Here is a 19,307-nt window from a genome sequence, read left to right as displayed (position 1 = left end):
TAATTTTGGGTTACAACCAATACTACATTTATTTTGTTACTCAAATTGTTCCAGCAATGGTCATGGCTGTAAACTCTTCCAGCTGGCTCCTATAACTCTTTGACATGCTCTTATCTTTTTGTTTTTTAAATATTTCCTTATTTTGTGTTACTACAAGATGGTTGCTATAGGCTTATCTTTTCCCTGCCCCAGCCTAGAATCAGTCTGTCACAAGAATTTAATGATATTTCTTAGGTTCTTATCATAGAATGAGGCAGAAATTCTCACTCTATGTCATCAGACGGTCATATCAAAACTCAGAAAACCAAAAAGATAAACTTCAAATATTTATTCAGTTACAAAAAGATGTTTTTTTTAAAAAAGAAAAAAATTAGTGTTTGAGTTTTTTCATTCTAATTCAAGTTCCTGAAATCAGTTCCTAGGATATGTAATAAAGTCCCTTTTCCTACAAAAGAATTATCTCAGAAGAAACACTTTATTTCTGTCTCTTACTTATAGAGATATAACAAATCCATCTGTATGGAACTTCAAAATATGCCAAAAAAAAAGTAGTTTGCCTACCTCCATCTCTAGTCTCTTTCTGTAGGACGTAAAGATAAGCCCTCAAAAAAAATCATTTTTTTAGTACTTTTCAAACTGCTATATCAAATAAACCCTACCTCCCATGAAAGTATGGCATCTTCAAAATTCAAAAATAAAAAATGTTAGCAAATTCTTTAGTAAAACGCAAATGTCACATAATATGCATACTGGGCTAAAAAAGAGATATAGGCTGACAAATGTCTGATTCATTAGTAAGTTTCTGAACACCATGTAATTCTTTGCAAAACAGAGTAAAATGGAAGATTTCTTAATAGCATAAATGGCTTGGAATGGCTAGAAAATGTTCTCTCTTTCCAATGAATTGAGGCTCGCTCCTTCATTTTAAGTCATCTACAGTTCAAAACTTAGAAACCTTTTTGTCAGACACACAGCAACTACCTAACATATAAGCAGGTATCTTATGTCTAACAGGCATTTTGTCTATCAGCTCAGATCATAACACACTCATCTTTATACCAATTTAAAGTTTTCAGATACTGTACCTCACTTGATCATCACAACCCTATAAATAGTAGCATGTATTATCACCTTCACTATCTTTCAGACAAGGAAATGAGCTCAGAGAAGTAAAGGGCTTGTCCAAAATTACACCTTAATTGTACAGTGGGATTAATGGAATAAATGTATTTTCCAATACCTAAACTCAATGCTCTTTCAAAATCCCCTTCTTTACTCTATGTGCCATTTTAACCCTAAAATATTCTACTCCCCTCTTCCTTACCTTATAAAGAATAAAATTATGAATATAGTTTCATTTTCATTATGTTTGTTAGTTTTCCAAAAGTGTTTGAAAGTATTACATACATATTCACCCCGATTCAAATATCCTCTAGAAACACCTTCACAGAGGCACTCGGGTAGTGTTTAACCAAATATCTGGGCATGGCATAGCTCAGTCAAGTTGATATATAAAGTTAACCATCACACCATTCCTCTGTCTTTGGACACTTGCGTTGTTTTCTTGGCTATTGTGAATAATGCTGTTATGAACATGAGTGTACAAATACCTGTTTAAGTCTCCGTTTTCAACTCTTCTGGGTATCAAGTGGTATTTTTATCCAATTACCGCATATGCTTAGTTGAAGTTTAGAATTCTAGTTCCTGAATCACTTTAATCACCAGAGGCATGTTTTAGAAAAAACACTTGTGTTACATCTGATGCATATTTAAGTTACATGGATTTAGTCATACTGTATTTTATAGGTGATTGAAGGTATTTTTAATAGAAGCTTTTTATTATACTTGACTTTTGCATAAAACCCACTGCCTTTGGAATCCAGTCTCTGTGTAAATGCAGCTTATTTATTATTATTATTGCTTTCATTTTAAAAGGCAGAAAAAATAATTTCTGACCTTTTTTACCTACACGTCTTCTCAAAGCTAATGAAATAAAAAAAAAAAAAAATTTCTGTATCTGGTTCCCTAGTTAACAGAGGAGAAGTCTGAGGAATACCTATTTATTTAGTTTTCATTTTGTCATTCATAGGAACATTTTGAACAAAGCGAAAGCATATTTCTATATTCATAACTTTATTCTTTATAAGGTAAGGAAGAGGGGAGCAGAATATTTTAGGGTTGAAATGGCACATAGAGTAAGTAAGGTGGTTTTGAAAGAGCATTGAGTTTAGGTATTGGAAAATACATTTATTCCATTTGTCATTCTACTTGCCCACTGAGGGAGAATCCAGAAGACATACCTTTCCCCACAAAAATGAGAAACATATTTGTGAGGACAACCCTGGCATCCCTGAAGAGTTCTGTAATGGCTCTTATCTTATGCTAAACCTTACAGTGAGAACTAAGTCACTAAACTGGGAAACCTGGGATGTTGTTTGGAATCTTTGGCAAGGCCCTTAGCATTTTGGTATAAAGCCCTGCCATCTACCACAGGTAACTACTCTCCTTGGCCCAACATTGGGCCTTAGTAGAGACTAAATGCTTAACCATGGGCTACCAAGTTACCAGGTGATCTGAATTACCCACCATAAACTGGGTGTTTGTTTTCTGACCCACCAAGTCATAAATTTGGGTGTGTACAACAGCATTCCATCATCAAATGGGAGTGGCATATCTGTAATCAGGACTGAGTAGGCTCTAAAGACAACAATAAGTTACCTGAAGTACATCAAGGGCTTATAGCCTCCATTCCTGCTATACCTTCTATCTATTGGCATGCACCCAAGGCCTCATGGAGGGTTCCTAACATCAGTTGATAGAAGACTCAGGTGTGTTTATAAATGGTTCTGCATGATACTCAGGCATCACCCAAAAGAGAAGCTAACATACCAAAGATGCTTTCTAGGATACCACTGAAGGAAAATCTCTCCCAGTGGGGAGAACTGAGAACAGTGTACTTGGCTGTTCTGTTTGCTTGGAAAAAGACACGGCCACACAAGTGAATATATAACGATTCATTGGTTGTGACCACTAGTTTGGCTGAATGGTCAGGGACCTGGAAGGATTGGAAAACCGGTGACAAGGAAATTTGAAAAAGAGTTGTGTGAATAGTCTTCTTGAATGGACAAAAGAAGTGAAAGATATCTGAATCCCAAATTAATACTCACTTAAAAAGTGACCTCAAAAGAGGAAGGTATTAACAATCATGTGGATAAGATGACTCCTTCTGTAGATACCAGTCAGCCTCTCTCCCCAACCACTCTTGTAGCTCATGAACAAAGTGGTCTGTCTCTCCAAAGAAATGGACGTTATGCATGGGCTCATGGATAGGAACTCACCAAATCTAACCTGGCTACTGCCATTATTGATTGTCCAATGTGCCAGCAGAAAAGACCAACACTTTGACCAAAGACCAAAACTTTGGAGAATGGCATCATTCCACAAAGTGATCAGCCAGTTACATGGTCATAATAGATTACATCAGATTACTTCCATCATGAAAGCAACAGCATTTGGTTCTGACTGGAATAGATACTTTGTCTGAATACAGATTTGTCTTCCCCATATGTAGTATTTCTGCCATTATCTACTATTTGTGGACTTAAAGAATGCCTTATCCACCATCATGGTGTTCCACATAGTATTGCTTCTGATCAAGGAGTTCACCACAAAAGAAGCACAACAATGGTCCCATGCTCATGAAATTCATTGGTCTTACCGTTTTCCCCACTATCCTGAAACAGCTGTTTGAGAGAATGGTGAGATGGCCTACTGAAGATTCATTACAGTGCCAGCTAAGTGACAGACCACTGTCTGTCAGTCCTGAGGCAGGATTCTTCAGAAGGCTGTACAGACTCAGAATCAGTGTCCACTATATGGTAGTGTTTCTCTCATAGCCCTAATTCACAGGTCTAAAAATAAAGGGGTAAAATGAGAGTGTCACCACTCATTATTACTCCCAGTAAAGAAGGAAATAATGTCCATTTTCTCACTGTTCTTATTCAACACAGAATTAGGAATCCTGGGCAAGTACAAAAAGCAAGAAAGGAAATAAGAGGCCAATTGATTGGGAAGAGAAATAAAATCATCCAGTGTGCAAATGAGATAGAAAATCACAAGGAATCTGTCCCCAAAATTCCTAGAACTATTAAATGACTTCAGGAAAGTCCTAAGATATAATATCAATATGCAAAACTTGATGATATTTCCATAAACTATCAGTAAACACATGGCAACTGAAATTAAGAACACAACTCCACTTATAATCACCCTAAATATGGATGCCTGGGTGGCTCAGCAGTTAAGCATCTGCCTTTAGCTCAGGGCGTGATCCTGCAGTCCCAAGAACGAGTCCCGCATCAGGCTCCCTGCATGGAGCCTGCTTCTCCCTCTGCCTGTGTCTCTGCCTCTCTCTGTGTGTCTCTCGTGAATAAATAAATAAAATATTTTTTAAAAATCACCCTAAATAATTAAAACTTAGGCATAAATTTAATAATAAATGTTTGAAATTTACATGCTGAAGATTACAAAATGCTGATGAAGGAAATCAAAGATCTAAATAAATGAGAGACATAGCATGTCATGGATTGACAAAGATGTCAATTTTCCCCATATCCATCTCTAGGTTTAAATATAATTCTTATCAAAACCTCAGTATTTTTTTTGCAGATATAGATATTTGTACTCTAAAACTTATACGGAAAAGTGAGTAACCTAGAATAGGTAATAGCTAAACAATTTTGAAAAAGAACAAAATGGGAAGAATCACTCTACTCAATCTTAAGATATACTAGGTACAGTAATCAATAGAGTGGATATTAAATAAGAGATAGACACGGAGATAGACACAGATCCATGGAACAAAACAGAGAGCCCAAAACAAGGCCATGCAAATACCCAAATTCATTTTTGACAAAGATGAAAGAAGTAATTCCATGGTGGAAATGTAGTCTTTTTCACAAATGGTTCTGGTGCAAAAAGACATTACCAAGGCCAAAAAAGACCAACCAAACACACATCTTGACTTAGGTCTCATACCTTATATAAAAATTAACTCAAAATGCATCATTAATTTAAATGTAAAATCTAAAATTATAAAACTTTTAGAAGAAAACACAGGAGAAAATCTTCACGAAGTAGGATTAGGCAAAGAATACAGAGAAAGGACACCAAAAGTATAATCAATAAAACTGATAAGTAGACTGTTTTAAAGATACAGTTTTATTCAATATGACAATTTGTTCTAAGTATGCTTTGCTATGCATTGCCATTTTCTTTTCTAATATTTCCAATTTAACTCCTTCATTATTTTTTACAAGCTCATGTGTACTAAGCATTCTTATTCCTATAGTACCAATGAATTAAAACATTCAGAGAAGCTAAGCAGCTAGTTCATGAAAAGTAGGAAAACCTGAGTTTGAATCCAGACTATTCCATCTCTAGACCCTATCCATACTCTTTTTACATAATTGTAATACCTCTAAAATCCAGAAAACCTATGTAAACTCTTACATATTGCTTGAGGAATTATAAATTGGAAAGACTACGTGGAAGATCAAATTTTCACATTATCAAGTAAGGCTGAAGATGCACAAAATCTATCTAGGTGGAAACCCAGTGAGTTTATTTGGAAGGAACTCACACACATTCCTTGTCGTCTCTCCTAAACTAACCATTATTCTGACAATGCTAATAATCATTTCCAACAGCATACAAGCATGTAATAAAACTTTCTATAGGGTTGTCCATACTATTTCCAATTCCTCTCTTCACATTTTCTATGGAAGCTCTCCAGCACAGCTTTCATTTCCATCAATTCATGAAAACAGCTCTTTGTGGTGATCACTAATGATCTAAATACTGTCAAACCCAAAAGTAATTTCTCAGTCCTTGTCTAACCTGAATCATCATGACTCCATGAATTATTCCTATTTTCTTCATTTTAGGATCTCTTGTTCATGGTTCTTAGCCTATTTTACTAGAAGTTAATTTTCAGCTTCTTTTGATGGTTCCTCTTCATCTTTCTGACTCTAGAGTTGAGATGCTGCACGGCTCAATCTTCAGATCTCTTCTTTTCTGTCTACACTGATGTCCCTGGTGATCTCAATTAGGACTTACGGTCCTTTAAATATTACCCCTGTGCTAATGATTCCTAAAACCTTTAAAAAAAAAGATTTTATTTATTTATTCATGAGAGATGCAGAGAGAGAGGCAGAGACATAGGCAGATGAAGAAGCAGGCTCCCTGCAGGGAGCCCAATGCAGGCTCAGTCCCAGAACCCCAGGATCACAACCTGACCAAAAGCAGATGCTCAACCACTGAACTACCAAGGCCCCTCTCTTTTCCTTTTTAAGACTTTCCCAAAACTTTTATATCTAACCCAAATGCTCTCCCAAACCCCTTACCCTACTTTTCTACCTTCCTGTTTAAGTGGCATATCAACTTTATATTCAATGTCCGAAATTTAATTCTTGCCTTCCACTACCATCACCACAACCTGCTTTTTCCCTTTCTTAATCTATTTTTTAAATTCTTAACCAGCATTTTTTTAATAAAGATTTTTACTTATTTGAGAGAGAGCACGAGTGGAGGTGAGGAAGGGCAGAAGCAGAAGGAGACTCCCCTATTGAGCAGGGAACCCAATGCAAGCTCAATCCAGGACCCTGAGGTCATAACCTAAGCTGAAGGTAGACACTTAACTGAGTCAACCAGCGACCCCCAATTTTCTTAATTTAACACATTGCATCTATCTTGAAACTTTTTAGGCAAAAAACCTTCAAATTTATCTTGATTTCTCTTCTAACATCCCATGTCTCTAATCCAACAGAAAATCATGTCATCTCTTCCTTCAAAACATAACCAGAACATGTTATCATCCTCTCTACCACCCTAATCCAAAACATCAGCATCTCTCACATTTGTGAGGAGAAAGCAATGCTCTTAGCCATTTTCCATTTTTTAATTTAAGGGCTAGTTACACCATCCCCTTGACAGAACATTAACTCTAAAAGCAGGGACAAGATGAGGTAAATTATGAGCTATTATATATATATATATAATGCTTTAGGCTTTCATGAAAAGAGGTAAGAGGTAATAGGAGAGATTCCTGAGTTATCTTTAGCATTCAGCCTTGTAAAGCAGAGTAGGATAGCAGTGAGGGATTCAGAAAAATGGCTGCAATCAAGATGGTCTGGTACATATTTACCTGGGGCATTACCTACAAAGCATCTTGAAGACCACAAAGATTCTACATTGAACAAGAGACTCATTATCCGGCATAGTTGGCATCTCAACATTAGGAAATCCGTAAGATTTTTTGAACCATCAAAAGAAAGTAACTGGGAGACCATGTATGAGTTACTTAGGTAAGCTGACCTTGGGTAAGTCACTAGACAGATTGAAATATATGGTAAGGAACAGATCTTTCCACTCAACAAAGCATGCTTATTGTAGGAATAAAATTCTTTTAGACTGCAGACTTTTAAAAGGTCTAGAACTCAAAATTCCCAAAGAATGTCTAGGATAGATTCCCTCCAAGGTGTTAATGGAGAGTGGAGAGTCTTTCAAAAAATATCCCTAATTAATGCCACAAAGATAGAATACTGGATTATTAGGCAGATCATGATCTTAGCCTAGTATGAAATTCTGATCAACAAAAATATGATAATGGCAATAATCTTATTAACTCAAGAGACCTATAGTATTAGTTTTACCATTGAATATAAGACTTTGGATAAGGAAGACTTACGAATTCTTACTGTTATAAAATTACATGATTTTATGATTTATTTACTGAGTACATACTACATCTGAGACATTGAGACAGTTGATGTGAGGGATACAAAGTATTACAAATTGATTCCATAGTGACATTCTTATTTTAGAATTGAAATGAATGGAAGACCACCTAAATATTCCTATACCTTCATTAGGCACAATGAAAATACCCTGAAAAAGCAAATTAAGTATGTACCTTTCAGTGCTGTTGTCTTTTCTTTTTCATCTGGACCTCCCTGCTGGATTTGTGCCATGCTTATCCAAATTGGCAACAAAATTAAAGAGCTCAAGGAAATAGACATCAATCTTCAGAAGACAGTCTAGAATGAATGAAAGCAATAAATTAAGCTCTACTCAATCCTACCTACTCCATGAGAACTTCGTAGATCCTCTCACTTGGGATTAATCTCTCTATTCTGATTTCCCACTGCATTTGTTGATGCCTATATACCACAATACTTATCATAGCCTGCCTTGCATTATAGTTATTTATGTATTTATCTGGGTCAGCTAACAGATTACAAGCACCAGGATAAAGGTATCGAGTTTTTGTCATCTTTTTCTGTCTCATGTCACCAAACACAATATTTTAGATAAACAGATACCTGAGGTTGGTGAATTTAATTTAGCTAAACTTACTATGTAAGTTTAGTTCTCTATCATCTAATGTTTTTTTTAATATCTTCCAGTAGTTTCAAAAGCCTGAAATTTCTTTCAAAATAAACCATAAGCATGTGCCAATTACAAGGTCAGAATGTCTTCCTTCTGAAACAGTCAGGAGAAAAATACATAAATACACAGAATAACTGTAAGCTACTTTGGTATAATTCAAAACACAACTTTAAGGGAAAAAGTTAGCTCTTTTAAAAAATGAAACTATGTCAAATTCAATGTCTGGAAGCCATACTCTATAAATGGCACTCCAGTAAATAATCATAATATATAATTATGATTTATTAAAAATATAATTTTGCTCTATTTTGGCCAAAGAGAAGGTATTCACACTATAAATAGATGGTCTTTTCCCAGGGTGTCCATGAAGACTAAAAGAAATTCACTATTCCTAAAGTTTAAAAGACAAAAACACAAAACATACAATGGAAAAAATTAAACTAATTCACTCAATCCATGATTGTTAATGAAATTATATAAAAACTACATTCATGACAACAATAAAAAAAGGCTGAATATTCCTGATAAAAGAACTCGATTTATTTGCTATCCACAAAGTAAACTTCATTTTCCGTTCAGACGGATATTTTATAATTATCTTTAAAAACTGGTCATTTTCATAATCAACAGAGTATAGAAGAAAATACTTTAAAAAAACTAATACTGAAAATAGTATTTTTAAACTATAAATGTTCCAAATAGTCATAAACCATATTGCTCTTATCTCAATTCTAACTGGAGGTATGGGGGCTATTACAAGAGGAAATACCTTTTGGCTTTACCATTAACTACATGTACCCTTGATAAATCATTTAACTTCTCTGTGTCTTATTTCCAAATATGAAAAATAGCAATGATAATCATGTTTCCCTCATACTGTTACAGGGAGGCTAAATGTAAAATATTTAGCATAGTAGCTGATGTGTAATTAAGTGCTCAACACAAGCTGACATATATTTTTTAATTGTTATAAATGTATCTTGGCTTCACCATTTAATAATAGCTCTATGGCCAGGGACATAAATTTTCAGTTTCCTCATTTCTAAAATGTAGCTCAAATATAGTGGTTGAGAATTAGTATTTTAGAAGGTATGCACACCTGACCAGTGCTATTACTAGCAGGAATGCTGTTGGTCAATGGAGGCTTCCTAATAGGGGAAACTAGAATATGAGAATATTTTTGATTGGGAACTCATTTTCACTTAGCAGGGAAGAAGTTCTGTGAATAGGTAACTGAAAACTTTATAAATCTACATGAATAAAATCTGGATTTTATTCCTTTCCTTTGAAGGAATGTGTCAATGTGTTGACACATTCCTTCGAAGAAACATATTGTAGTTTGTATGGTGAGTGATGTGTAAGACACCAGGGTGCAGTGGTGAGTTAAAAGAGATATAGTCATGGCCAGGTGAGGGCTTAACTCTAACTACCAAAACAAACTGCCAAATAGCCATTTTTAAAATATGTAAGACCTAGAATAATTATCACAATGTCATAAAAAAGCAATATTTGTATGCAAGAATTAGTCTTATCTGTCAAATCTTAGAAGTTTGAGCACAAGTTTTACCAGTAATTCCCTATTATACACCATCTTATAGCAGAAATTCAAGAGAAATGTTCATAATGAGAGATCCCACGCACTGCTCTCCGTTAACAATTCCACAACTAATATCTATAGGGACTTCTTGCAATGTTTATCCCTCCGCCAACCCAGTATTTCTTTTAAATATAAGCAGTTATTTTTCATTGGCCCCAAATTGCCTAATTTCTAAACAGAGTAATTTATACTATTATTTCATTGTGACTGTTTTAATAAGTCAAGTTATAAGATATTTTTGGTGCTAGAGTCATTTTCCAGATTCAAATTTTAAAGTTCTAGAGATCTAATGTACAGTATGGTGACTATAGTTAACAATCCTGCACTGCATACTTGAAAGCTGTTAAGAGAGTAAATCTTAAAAGTTCTCATCACAACACACAAAGACAGTTAACTATGTGAAGTGATGGATATGTTCACCAATCTTATTGTGGAATCATTTGCAAAATTGTACACCTTAGACTTACATAGTGTTATATGTCAATTATATCTCAAAAAAAAAAAAAAAAACCTTGGGGAAAAAAGCTCTAAATACTGTGCAATGTTTAATAATACATTCCCCTTTTAGATTTTGATCTCCCTGAGGAAGTATCATGTCTGTCCCTAGCACATGTCTGGCATGTCTACAACTCACTGGGCATTTGTTTTTTGAATTTACAAATGAATGAGTAAAAGACGGGGGGGAAAAAAGATTCACATTTTTAAGAATCATTTTTAAGATTCTCAAGGTTATACAGCAATTAATAATCATATTTTATATGAGATAACAAAAAATATGTCACAATTTACTAAAATGATGATACATGTTAGGAGACTACTAATTATCATCTGTAATCCTAAACCTTCTAGGAGCAGATGCAAAGCAGGTAGCATGAAGCAAAAGCGATTTGTCTGTTGCTCTTTTATTCACTGTTAGATTTTTACCCTCTCGAGTTATTTTCCATGGCTGTGGCACAGCTGGTGAAGCTAAATCAGGAACATTATAAATTCTCAATTTAGTTTTCCTAATAAAAATTCAGAGTTATAACCTGCATGACCACAGATAAACACTACTGAAAATGCAGCCAGCAAGCCGTTTGATACATTTGATATATATTAATATGTACACTCAACATAGTTTATTTAGTATTATCTGATGGAGTTTAGGTTATAGGGAATAAAGTGGTAGAAGGTTTTTACTGATGTGAATTGGGACACAGTTGACATGTTGTATACTTCATGATAACCAGTGCTGTTTAAATATGGTTTCCTAGAAATGGTTATAGTATAAACTAGTTTCAAAACATCTCAGTTTGCAATTTCATTCTGTGAACTACACAAAGCAATTATCATATCTTCTTTCCTTCTATGATTCCAACAGAGAATCCACTATGTCTAAATAAAGCTATAAATAACTTGTCATCTGTAATCTTTATCCAGTCAGCATTTCAAAACATGAAACAGTAGAATATTTCTTAGTTGCCCTGTTTGCTCAAAATGTGGCATGAGTACTTATGTATAGGAAAATACACTGATGTCTAAGTTTTCTCCATCTGTTTGTTTTTAGGTAGGTACTAAATAAGAACTAGATATAGATGACTTCACAATAGAAGGTCTTTCCAACCTCACATTCTTTTTTTTTAACAAATTAATTAATTTATTTATTTATTTATTTATTTATTTATTTATTTATTTATTTATTTATGAGACAGAGTTAGAGAGTAAAAATGGTGGGGAGGGGCAGAAGAATAAGAGGAAGGAGAGGGAGAAGCTCCTGCTGAGCAAGGAGCCTGACTCAGGGCTCAATCCCAAGACCTCAAGATCATGACAGGAGCCAAAAGCAGACACTTAAGTGACTGAGCCACCGAGGCACCCCGCCACCTCATATTCTGAATGCAATGAGGGAAGTATAAAATAAAATAATCCTGGATAGCTTATAGTTTTGAGGCTGCAGCACACAAAAAATGTGTTTTGGAGAGAGAGTGTGTGTGTGTGTGTACATATACACATGAGCAATAGGGAAAAGGCTGAAGAACAAGGAGCAGACATGGAAGATAAAGCCCAGAGTAATATGGGCTCTTGGTGCATAGAAAATGACAGCTTCTATAGAGAATGACATCTATGCTTGGATCAAGGCTTAGCAAGGAGTAGGAATAGATGACTCCAATCTAATCCTTTCTAAAATAATTCCTTTAGTTTACCAGGCAATATGATATAGAGGTTTGTAATGAGAAAGTGAGCTTTTTAATCTCAATTCCACCTCCTAGGAACTGGGTGACTTTGAGAAACTCTTTAACTTCTCTAAGTTATGGAAATGACAAAGAAAATAAGAACACTTGCTTGTACAGGCAATTATGAGGATTATATTGAAGAATGTACACAAAAAACATTTTGAAAACTAAAATTTCTCTATAAATATTAGTAATCCACATAGTTTCAAACATATTTGGGTTCCAATTAATTTGTACTCAAACGCAAGGACACCCAACTCAGTACAACTTAGAGGAATCAGAAACTTCTGATGTGTGCCATTTGGATGAATTCTAAGAAGGATTAATAAAGCCCCATTATAAATACCTGTGGAGTTGACTTGGGTTTCCAAGACTATATTGAAGATAGAAATAATGAAATTTAAATTAATTTTTAAAATATAATTTATTCATATTTTTTCTAATCTTATTAAAAATGTATGTCTGGAAAATGTTCAAATATGTGAGTTCTGCCCTAATTTAGATAAAAATGTGTCCAAAGAATACTGTTCTAACTATCTCCCAAACAGCATATGTTGGCCACAAAGTTATCAAGTCCTTTCATACTCATTACCTTACTAGGTCATCACTACCAATGGCAAGGGTAGGAGTATTTGATATATCTGTATTTTATAGAGATGAGGCATCCTGAGCTTTGTAAAGTTAAATAACCTGGCTCAAGCATCCCAATGGTAAGGGGATTCTAACTCTGGTCTTCTGACTCCTACTTAGAAGAAGCACCTACTTATGAGTCCTCTACCTGCATGGTGGAGTCAAACCATTTAAACTATTCCAGTTTCAATTTCCAGTTTATCCTACAGAAAGTTTTCACTTTCATGTACTAATTTATATTATCAGGAAGTATTACAATTTAGAGACTGACTAAGTTGGATGTAGTTAATTATATAGAGATGAAAGCTGTCAACCAAAACTGTCTCAGTCTACTTGGTTGCTGTTCAGAATTAAGATTGATAAAAATTATTCCTCATCATTCCTCACAATCCTTTGGTACGTCAAATATCTAAAACAAAGAGTCAAAAGTTAAGGCATATAAAATACAAAGATTTCAGAAGAAACTAATAATGCATTACTGTGCCTTTTTAACAGGTTCCAAAACTGGAAGCCATCTGGGTAGGTGTCACATTGTTTTGTGTCAAGCAAAAAGACAAACTCAACAAGGCTAGAATGAAATCTTTAGAATATCTGCAAAACAATGCTAAAACTGAAACTAATAAATTAAAGACTAAGAAAATTCTCACATTTGAAGACTCTCAAAAGAAAAAAGTAATTTAAGCAATCTTTTATGAAGTTTTCATAATATGGAGCAGAAATAGCAGAACTATGGCTGAGGACAAAATAATTCTCAAATATATAAGCTCAAAACATTGGAAAAACAGTATCTCAAACAAATAGCCTCTTTTATTTACATGGGTCAAGTATAATGTCACATAAGCTACTTTAGAGACTTTGAATTCTATGGTAAATATAAACAATAAAAAATAAACAATATTATAAATATACATAACTCCAGGCCAAATTAGACAAATAGAAACTAACTATATCCATAAGATTTTTGAAGTAGCCAATACTATGAAATAGTACTAATACCTTACTTTCAAAAGTCTACATCAAATTTTCTCATTCTAAAAAAAAAAAAAAAAAAAAAAAAAAAATTTCTCATTCCCGATATATGCTTACCAGTAACTCACTAAACTATGTAAACTCAAGGTTCAACTTAGATTTTAAAATATAATATGCATGTGGTAGACACGAAGGTAAACCCCTAGCCTACATGCCCCCTTCAAGGGGAACTTGCTACTCAGTGGCAAGGAGTACAGTTAGCAAAGAGCCTCCAACTGCTGCCCACTTCAGAGTCTGTCTCAGATGCTAAGAGTTGCCTTATTCAAGGTCATGTCTTTCCCAGGCTGACTGGCTTAGTTGCTGATTGAGCCAGGTTGGAATATGAAGGCACCACCATTTCAGACTAATGCAGGACAACTCTGACAGGCAATATTGCTCCAGAGCTCACTATCAGGTTGGTGGAGGTTTCATCAGACCTGCATTAATCCAAATTCTCCCTCCAATCAATCCAGTTGTCCTCCTCCTTTTCTTAAGTGTTGATCTTTAATAAACATCTTGCACTCCAAATTTTATCTCAGCATCTGCTTCTGAAAAATCCAAGCTGTGATAATGTACTTTTCTAAATATTTTTTCTGAAAGTGAAAAAAAATTGACGTGTTAAGAGACAAGATGTGTCCAGAATATATAAAGAATTCTGGCAATCAACAATGAAGATGAATAACTCAATTTCAAAAATGGACAAAGGATATGAATACACATTTCTCCAAAGAAGATATACAAATGACCAAAAAGCACAAAAAAATATATGCTCAACATTATTAGTCATGAGGAAAATGAACATCAAAACCACAAAAACATACCACTTCGCATCCTAAGGCACAGCTATAATCAACAGGAAAAATGATAACACGTACTGGTAAGAATGCAGAGAAAATGAAACCCTCATACATTGTTAGGTGGGATGTAAACTGGTATACATTTTAGAGAAGTTTGGCAGTTCCTTAAAATATTAAACAGATTTACCATATGACCTAGCAATTCCACTTTAGGTATATATCCAAGAGAAATGAAAACACATATACATAGCAAAACTTTTACATAAGTATTCCTAAAAGCATTATTCATAACTGCCTAAAAGTAAATGTCTATCGAGTGATGATTAAACAAATTATGGCATATCCATACAACAGAATGTTATTCATTAATAACAAATGAAGTACCGATACATGCTACAACATGAATAGCCTTGAAAACATTATGCTAAGTGAAAGAAACCAGTTACAAAAGACCATTATAATATGAAATGACAAGAATAGGCAAATCCACACAAAGAAAAAGTAGATTAATGGGTTTTGGGTGTTAGAGGTGGGGAGTAAAGAGTGACTGCTAATAGGTACAAGGTTTCTTTTTGAGGTAAGGATTCCCATAGTCCAAAAGAGGTATACACTGGAGTAGTGTACCTCACCGAATATTAAATGGCTCTCTCTCTCTCTCCAGGTCTTCTCTCCAGCTATAATTTCAAAATGTCAAGAAGAGGAAGAGGGGGAAGAGGCTTGCCCCTTCCACTCATTCTTCTCTATTCCTTTTATGAAACAGAAGTGATAAGTGAACTGTAGGCAGACTCATTTAAAGAACTTCTCTCTTCAAATGTCCCTGCCATCCTTCCTACCAGAGCTAGGCTGGCAACCTGCTCCATCTAGACATTAGGGGCAAATACAGTATTTCCTAGGTATAAAAGGTAAACATTATATATAAAGTTTTTGTAAATCACAGTGCTCTAGTCTAGCTACTTCCAAGTCTGTGCATTGCATGTTGTCTGTCAATGACAATGTGCCTCCCTGGCTTGTCACTAGTCTTTACATACCTCTTCTAATGATTTACTGATTTACTTTGGTTATGATTTAGTTAATTCCTTGACTATATACCACTTAATAACACCCCAATTTTACCTAATTTCTAACAAAGAATGAAATTTAATAATAATTGCTTTATTATTATCAGAACTGATCCCACATATTGTATTAACTTACTTCAAAGTTAGAAATATACCATTTGCTATACAAACAAAAATAAAGAAAAACTTAAGCATATAATCAAGCAATTTACTCTTAATGCCAGTAAACCATACTAATAACATCAGCAATAAAATTTAATGGTAAAGTTAAGCTTAGTGGAGACCACATTTGTACTGCAAATAAGGCATTTAAGTACCACTCATATTCAGTGTCTACTGACAGTGCATTCTTTGTTGTTTACTTAGGGAGAAAATCTCTGTGAAGTCTGATTTTACCGAAATGTGTTAACAATGAGGAATGTTATCATTTAAGTGCCTTCAGAATGGATTTTTTTCACTTCTAGAATTTCCCAATTCTTTATAAAGTGATAGTACTTTCTAGAATTTCACGTTTGTACCATATTTCAACAACGCCCAATCATGGAACCAACAGGCAATGAATTCAGAAAGATGTGGGGAGGCTCTATATTGCTGTGATACTACAAAATCTGATCTTAAAAAAAAAGAGAATTAGGAATTCGGAATCTCAAGTCATCATTTTAAACTACCATATTAGTTACAGTGGTTATTTACTTCATTCGGGAAACAATACACACAATTCATACCTTTCCTAAATTAACAAAGGGTTTGAGACAACAAAATTCTCTTATTCCAAAAGCAAAGGGCTTTGAACCCTGTTGGCGTTATAAAATATTTTGCCCTAACAAAGACAACTCTTACTTAGCCACAATATTAATTACAGGAAATTAACTCTGTGGCACTGAAGTCGTCAGCACAAGGGCACTGTGTGGAATGTTAAGCCATTTATGTTATTAGACCTATGCTTAAACACAGTATGCCAGATGGCTCTCATTACTATTGTCTACATGAGCACAAAGGGGTGGAATCCCTTCCCATGATCGTGCGAGTCAAGAATTTTACAACTAGATTTCAACATTATAGATAGGTCTGCTGAGTGACCCTCCTGTTGAGAATAACAAAGAAGGTCCATTACAAAACTTAGAATATCTACAAATGTTGCTCACTAAATTATCATAAAGGAAGAAATAACAATTTCAATATTTGCAGGAAAAGTATTTAATAAAATTTGATACTTATTTTTGGAAGAGAAGCCAAAGCAAAGGAGGAAAAAAGGAATACCTTTAATGTAATAAAGAGGTTCAACAAAACAAAAATACAGTAAAATTGCTCTTCATGGTAATATATTAAAAACATTCCTTTTAAAATCAGGCACCAGGGCAGCCCGGGTAGCTCAGCGGTTTAGCGCCACCTTCGGGCCAGGGCATGATCCTGGAGACCTGGGATCAAGTCCCATGTCAGGCTCCCTGCATGGAGCCTTCTTCTCCCTCTGCCTGCCCTTCCCTCCCTCTCTCTCTCTCTCTCTCTCTCTCTCTCTCTCTGTCTCTCATGAATAAATAAAAATCTTTAAAAAAATAAAAATAAAATAAAATCAGGTATCAGAAAAGAATGCCCATCATTACCACTTTACTACTTTTTACTTCTAATCAAAGTTTTCTGGGGGTTCTACTAGTATAAAATATGAAAAAGTAAATAAAAATGTATCAGGATTGAAAAGAGAAAGTTTTTATTTGCAGGTAATATGACTACACAAAACAACAAAACAAAATAAGAAGAGCCAAGGAACAAAAATTTCTAGATCAAAAATGAAGAGTATTTAAGTCTATTATTAGAAATAAAAAGAATATAGCATGATGGCTAAAGTGATTTTTATATAAAAACAAAGTATATTTATAAACACCAACAATAGTTATAAAGCATAATTTTTTTAAAAAAGACATCATTTTTAAATGCAAAAAATAAAAACCTACAAAGAATAAGTCCAACAAAATATGTGTTAAACCTATATGCACAAATTGATAAAATGTTATTGAAAGACATTAATAAGACTGAAATATATGACAAGATGTATCATATTCACGGACAGGAAAACCCAAGACTCTAAAGATATCAATTTTTCTCTAACTGATAAGTGGATTCAATATAATTCCACTCAAACCCAACAAAATTTGGAAAAACTAATTCAAAAAGTTCTAAGAAGAATAGCCAAGAATATTTAAAACACACTTCTAAAGAAGAATATTATAGGAAGACTTGCCTTACTAGGTATCATCATAAGTAACACAGTAAGTCATTACTAATGGAATAAATAAATTGATCAACAGAACTACAAAACATATCTATATAACAGATTCATGTGACACAGATGACACTAATAGATCACTGGAGAAAGAATGGACTTTTCAATTGGGACAACTGGTTAACTACTATATAGAAATAAATAAATGATACTTACCTCACTCCTTACATAAAGATCAATTTTGAATGGATTAAGGGCATAATGTAAAACTTTAAACTTTTAGGGAAAATATAGGAAACTACTATTATGAAACTGGAGCAAGGAAAAAATGTGTATTATTTTACACCTGCTAGACTAGAAATAATTAAGAAGTCTGACAATATCAGAAGTGAAAGAGAATGGAGTCAAAGGGAAATTCTTATTCATACTGCTAAGCAAAATATAAATTAGTAGGGAGACCTGGATGGCTCAGTTAGAAGAGCATGTGACTCTTGATCAGGGGTTGTGAGTTCAAGCTCCATACTGGGTATGGAGATTACATACACAAACATACTGAAAAAAATTCCAACTACCATTTTAAAAAACAGCAAAATATACATTAGTGTAAAAATTTTCAAAAAACTGGCATGATATTTCCAAATTAAAATTCTTATAATCTTAATCCAACAATCTTATATCTTGATTCAGTACCTGGTCCTGTTCATGCAGACAATAAGACAGGTATGTAAATGTTCATAGAATATTCATGTCATCAAAAAGCCAGTTTATTCATTATCTATAACTATATAATAAATTACTTCAAAATGTAGTTGCCAAAAATAATAAACACTTATCATAATCTCTTACAGTTTCTGTAGATCACAAATCTGAGAGCAGCCCATCTGGGAGGTCCTGAATCTGGCTCATGAGGCTACAAGTAAGATATATCGGACAGGTCTGCAATCATCTTAAGGCCTGGCTAAAGATACAGGTAACTCACACAGATAAGTTATTGATACCCATTGCTGTTGGAAGCCTCATTCCCTCCCACATGGGCTTCTTCACAAGTCGGCTTGAGGATTACCAAGACGTGGCCTCTGAGAAAGGCCCAGGAGAGCAAGGGGAAAGCTGCCAAAGTCTCAGCATCACTTCCTTTTTATTAAAATAAATAAATAAATAAAAGATTTTATTTATTTATTCATGAGAGACACAGAGAGAGAGAGAGAGAGAGGCAGAGACACAGGCAGAGGGAGAAGCAGGGTCCATGCAAGGAGCCCGATGTGGGACTCGATCCCGGTCTCCAGGATCACACCCTGGGCTGCAGGCGGCGCCAAACCACTGCGCCACCGGGGCTGCCCTCAG

General features: G+C 34.5%; 1 protein-coding gene across 11 annotated transcripts in view; it reads right to left on the bottom strand.

The window, feature by feature from the left end:
• The window catches only part of FAM172A (family with sequence similarity 172 member A), a 425,633-nt gene that overhangs the window by 381,451 nt on the left and 24,875 nt on the right, over positions 1–19,307 (bottom strand). For 3 of the 11 annotated variants that reach the window (XM_038532329.1, XM_038532331.1, XM_038532330.1), the window contains one exon: positions 7,973–8,096. The exons of the other annotated variants lie outside the window; for them this stretch is intronic. In XM_038532329.1, coding sequence (XP_038388257.1) covers positions 7,973–8,078 — 106 coding nt within the window. In that variant the 5' untranslated portion in view covers positions 8,079–8,096. The remainder of the gene's footprint in view (positions 1–7,972; positions 8,097–19,307) is intronic. 11 annotated transcript variants of the gene reach the window in all.

This window comes from Canis lupus, chromosome 3, assembly GCF_011100685.1.
Source record: "Canis lupus familiaris isolate Mischka breed German Shepherd chromosome 3, alternate assembly UU_Cfam_GSD_1.0, whole genome shotgun sequence".
NCBI classification, from domain to species: Eukaryota; Metazoa; Chordata; class Mammalia; order Carnivora; family Canidae; genus Canis; species Canis lupus.
Note: the sequence above shows the minus strand (reverse complement) of the source record. Positions and strands in the feature narration are given on the sequence as shown.